This window comes from Nicotiana tabacum, chromosome 20 (genome assembly GCF_000715075.1).
Source record: "Nicotiana tabacum cultivar K326 chromosome 20, ASM71507v2, whole genome shotgun sequence".
Classification (NCBI taxonomy): domain Eukaryota; kingdom Viridiplantae; phylum Streptophyta; class Magnoliopsida; order Solanales; family Solanaceae; genus Nicotiana; species Nicotiana tabacum.
This window is the reverse complement of record NC_134099.1, coordinates 131550085-131555156: the sequence shown is the minus strand read 5'-3', so window position 1 is coordinate 131555156 and position 5072 is coordinate 131550085. Positions and strand designations below refer to the sequence as shown.

General features: G+C 35.3%; 1 protein-coding gene across 1 annotated transcript; it reads left to right on the top strand.

The window, feature by feature from the left end:
* The first annotated feature begins 206 nt into the window (after window positions 1-206).
* On the top strand, window positions 207-2545 carry LOC107830478 (uncharacterized). Its single transcript, XM_075240795.1, has 2 exons — window positions 207-385; window positions 537-2545. The coding sequence occupies exon 2, from the start codon at window positions 934-936 to the stop codon at window positions 2413-2415; it is 1482 nt and encodes a 493-aa protein (XP_075096896.1). The 5' UTR covers window positions 207-385; window positions 537-933; the 3' UTR covers window positions 2416-2545.
* Window positions 2546-5072: the final 2527 nt, after the last annotated feature.

The window sequence follows — 5072 nt, the reverse complement described above, 5'->3', positions numbered from 1 at the left end:
AGGTCTTGCAGCTATGCCTTTGAGTATATTTATATTTATTTATTGGAAGCTGGGGTTGCATTTATAGAACTCGTCTAAAATTGAGTTCATAGACTTACTTTATTCCAACTTCTTAATCTTCTCCTAAAATCATAATTTTATATATATATATATATATAAAATATTTATGTATACAAATACATACCATTATAGGTGTTGGGAAAGACACGCTTTTCCATTCTAGATGATGACAACTAAGTTCATAAAGACTTCTCTTTGCATCTCTAAGGCCTAAGGGGATATCTAGGCTGTGGAACCAAGGAATATTTTCATTTTGTGATAATTCCTATCGACCGGTAACTCAAGCTATGGTTATTGCAGACCCGCCTCCGCAAAGGAGTAGCCGGTAAGCTATGTCAAGCTAGCAAGCAATTTTGATTACCCCAAATTGCTTTTGGCAAGCATTTTCAAATAAACATTGAAGCTTTTAACGAGTAAATTTTGGTTTCTTCCGTCGGATTCTGTAATATAGAGGTCCCAACTTTTTCATTTTGCAGTTTCCCTAAGTTAGGTGCTACGAAAAGGAAGACAATACTTTATTCTGTTGCTGGGACCATTGGCTTTAGCTTATTAACAATACTCAAGTCAAGACTATTGTTTTCTTGTTTTGCGAGACCTTGTTTATTACTCCACTAATGGATTGAAAGCAATCAATTTGGTCAACTTAAACTGATAGTAACTTCTAGATATGTGCAGCTCTGTTGTTAGATCTGAAAAGAGATAGTATAAACTTAATAAAGAAATGATTCTCATTTCCACAAAATCATGCTCCTTTGATCTACTCATGGTTACTTTCTTCTTGCTTCCTACACCAAGAATATCTTCTAGTATTCCATCTTCAGAAAAGGAATTGGGGTGATTTAAAGACTCAAGATTCTTGGTATTAAACTGTCAATGGCAAAAGATCAAGCTTCCTTTTTCAGTTTTCGATCTTGTTGCTACATTCTTGTTTTTTTCTCTGCCTTCTCATCCATTCCTCTCCTCTACTGGTCTTATTCCTTTGGCTATGGCTATTCCTATATCCAAATGACAGTGAACAATGAAAACAAACCAATTAATCTCCTTAGATTCTCAAAAGCTTGGAACCATCTTGTCTTTTCATCAAAACCACCTCAAAGGCTCCTTAAAATTGCTCTGTTTGTCAAGAAATGGCCAGATGAACAACACGCGGGAGGACTTGAACGACACGCCTTAACACTCCATCTCGCCTTAGCCAAACGGGGACACGAGCTTCATATCTTCACAGCTTCATCCTATAATTCAACCTTGCCTTTATATCCCCTAATGAGGAATCTCCGTTTTCACATCTCGAGGCCTACTGCTGGTGGATATCTTGACCAAGCCGTTGTTTGGAAGCAATTTCAAGTAGAAAATGCAACACAAAGGCCATTTGATGTGATTCATACAGAGAGTGTAGGCCTCAGGCATACAAGATCAAATAACCTTAATAATCTTGCGGTTAGCTGGCATGGAATTGCTTATGAAACTATACATTCTGATATCATTCAAGAACTTCTACGAAATACTAAAGATCCACGATCAAATGCTTTGACCGAAAGAGTGAAGAAGGTTGTCGATGAGGTAAAGTTTTTCCAAAGTTATGCTCACCACATTGCCACGAGCGATCATGCTGGAGATGTACTTAAAAGGATCTATATGATCCCTGAAGAACGCGTTCATGTCATTCTAAATGGTGTCAATGAGGAGATATTCAAGCCTGACGTTTCAAAAGGCAATGATTTTAGGTTAAACCTAAGTATCCCAAAATCAAAGTCCCTAATTTTGGGGTTAGCCGGGAGGTTGGTTAAAGATAAGGGACATCCTTTAATGTTTGAAGCCTTAAAACAAATTTTCAACGAAAACTCAACATTCAGGGATAGTGTCATTGTACTAGTTGCTGGAAATGGTCCGTGGGGTGCTCGATACAAAGACCTCGGATCAACTAATGTGATGGTTTTGGGACCATTGGAACAAGCTCAACTAGCAACATTCTACAATGCAATAGATGTATTTATAAACCCAACATTAAGAGCTCAAGGTTTGGATCATACTTTGCTGGAGGCAATCCTAACTGGTAAGCCTTTGATAGCGACGAAACTTGCCAGTATTACGGGGTCTATTATTGTTAGCAAAGAGATGGGGTATACATATGCACCTACAGTAGGGGAACTAAAGAAAGTTTTGTATGAGGTTTGGGACGATGGAAAGGAAATTCTGAAGCAGAAAGGCAGATTTGCTAGGGAGAGAGGTTTGAAGTTGTTTACTGCTACCAAAATGGCTGCAGCATATGAAAGGCTTTTTCTTTGCATCTCAGGTGATGTAAAGCAAGGCAAAAAGCATGACAATTATTGTAGTTACCAACCTCAGTTCAACTGACAGAGAGTCTTAGAACGAGGCGTAGTCAGGATTTCAACTTTATGGTTTCTGTATTTTAGAACGATGACTTCAAGTGTTAATAAATGAGTTCTAAATTTAATATCTGTACATATTTAATATTTAATGAAAATTTTAAAAATAGATAGAGTGTTTGAGCAAAAACTACTGGTTCGGTCGAATCCGTAACCGAGCTTCTAGCTCCGCCCCTGGTCCTAGATTCTGTTTTCAGAAATATGATGTGGTCTCAAAACAATACATGGTTGTTTGTCATGATCAAGTCAACAATTAAACATCAGCCAATATTCTGCCTTGTCACATTTGGAAGAAATTGCAGAACATGTAGAAGGGAAAAGCTGTCTTGACGGTGAGCTGTATAAACCAAGCAGGGGCGGATCTATGTACAGAGTTGGGGGTGGTACGCCACCCGAACGCTCGGGTAAAATTTTGTGCGTGTATATATGCATTTTGACATTTTACAAACAAGTTCCTATATATTTTAAGGACGGCACCTGGTATTATATGTGGGCTTTAGGTGCCAGTTAAAAACCAATAAATCTGGATCTTAGATGCAGGATCGAATCCCTGATGTTCCCCCTTTCCATCTCTTAATTTTTTGTATTTCTTCATCTTTTGATTTCTTTTCTTAGTACAACTATTTTATTATTTATTAAATAATATATTTGCTTCTTTTTTCTTTGACTTGATCTTCAATATTTTATTGAATGTGATTTTAATATTATCTCTTTTTATCTATATAATATACTTGCTAATTTAAAATTTTATTTTAATTCTGTGCATCTAATCACATCATTCAATAGAGTTAGAGAATTAAATCGAATTAGACAAAATTTATTCGGTTTGATGGTTATATATTTATTTATGCACCAAAAATCTGGTAAATTGAACCTAATTAATTCAAAATAGATCGAACTAAACCAAAGTGAACCGAGTAGTTCAAAATGGATCAAACCAATAAAATGTGCACCATAATTCAATCTCTTAGACTAATGGTAGGTTTGTATTAAAAAGTGGCATCAAATCCTCGATGCGTCTCTCAAACCAAGAATAGAGCTTTTCCTAATTGGATTCAGCAGCCTCTGACATTCCTATAGCTATAAAGTTCCTACAGTAAAGCTTGAAATATTGAATCCATTCAACCACCACTTACAGTGAGTTGTAATAGATTATACTCGTCCAGGAATTTACATGCTAATTAAATTAGACCGACTCTTGTACGGTTGAAAATTCATTTCGTTTTGCACATTTTTGTGATGATTATTGAGTCTTTCACATTGAAAACATTTTCTTTTTTATGTGAATGCATCAAATCGGAATGTGCATGGTGTTACAAATTATCCTATTTATTATATCAGAATAATTTATCTATGCTTTTTGTCACTAAATATATTTTCAAGAAGAGTCAACTAAGCGAGTGTCTCTTAAACAAGACTTCAAGAGACATCCATGAGAGGAGCCTGCATTAAACAGCATTTTTTTAAAAATAAAAAAATCCACCACACTATCACGGGCGGCTCAACGAAGTTGGTGGCCTAAAGCTAAACTGTATTAAGAGGCCTCTAAATTTATTCCACAAAATTCATACAATAGTGAGACGCAAAAGAACTTCCATTCTACTCAATGCATCAATCAAACATGAGGAAGTAGCTAAATCGAAGAAACTGAGTTGAAACTGGGAAGTGAAATCTCAAAAACATATGAAAGAAATGAGGAAAAATTAGAAATGAAGAGGGACATAAATATACTTTAACTATCGAGACAAAAATTTACCACTGTTTGCTTACTCATCTGTACATTTTTAACCAAATAAAAAAAAATTGAATTTTAGACTCTTAAAAATAATTGCCTAATATATACTCCCTCGGGTCCCAAATAAATGATTTTTTGGTTGTTTTTACACATATTAAGAAACTCACTTTTTAACATTTAGCAATGAAATTCACCATATTAACCTTTATTATCTCTTCACATAAACACTCCTAACACATACTTCAACATTATTTACTCTAAGGGCAATGTAGGAAAAAAATAATTAATTCATTCTTGATATCTGAAAAATCACTTATTTTGGACCACAAAAAGAAGGCTAAAAAATCATTTATTGTGGATCAGGGAGTAATAATATAATATAATATTTTTAGGGCCCTCTAAAATTTGGGGCATAAGGCAATGGCTTAAGCAGCCTTACCCTCCCGCCGCCCTTGCACAGTGCCGTGTGTATTAGGCCGTATCTCTACCTGTATATATCACAAAAGAAAAGTACACGGAGAAGCACATAAATCTTAGCCTCCAATACGCAATGATGGAAGGTAAAATTCAATCCATAATAGTCAATCCCTATCAATGATGTCCTCCTTTACAGTTTGAGCTTTATGAATTCTTCAAAAAAGTAGCTATGATCTGTACAATCATTAAGTTATAATCATGCATGATCAAAAGTAAATTTCTGCTTTTGAGCTTTAATACGAAAGTTAGCTAATGCTTTGATGTCATTCTTAAACAGCATAGATAGGCGAGATAAGTGTGCATGTGGGACCATGTGACGGCCATTAATATTAAGGTTACAGTAGTTGACCAGTTGAGAATCCCAAGTCTCAAATCCATTTTCTTCTTAATTTCTTTTAGAGTAAATTACAATT

Coding starts and splice junctions, on each gene's coding strand:
- LOC107830478 (XM_075240795.1), top strand. CDS start 934: ATGGCAAAAGATCAAGCTTCCTTTTTCAGTTTTCGATCTTGTTGCTAC.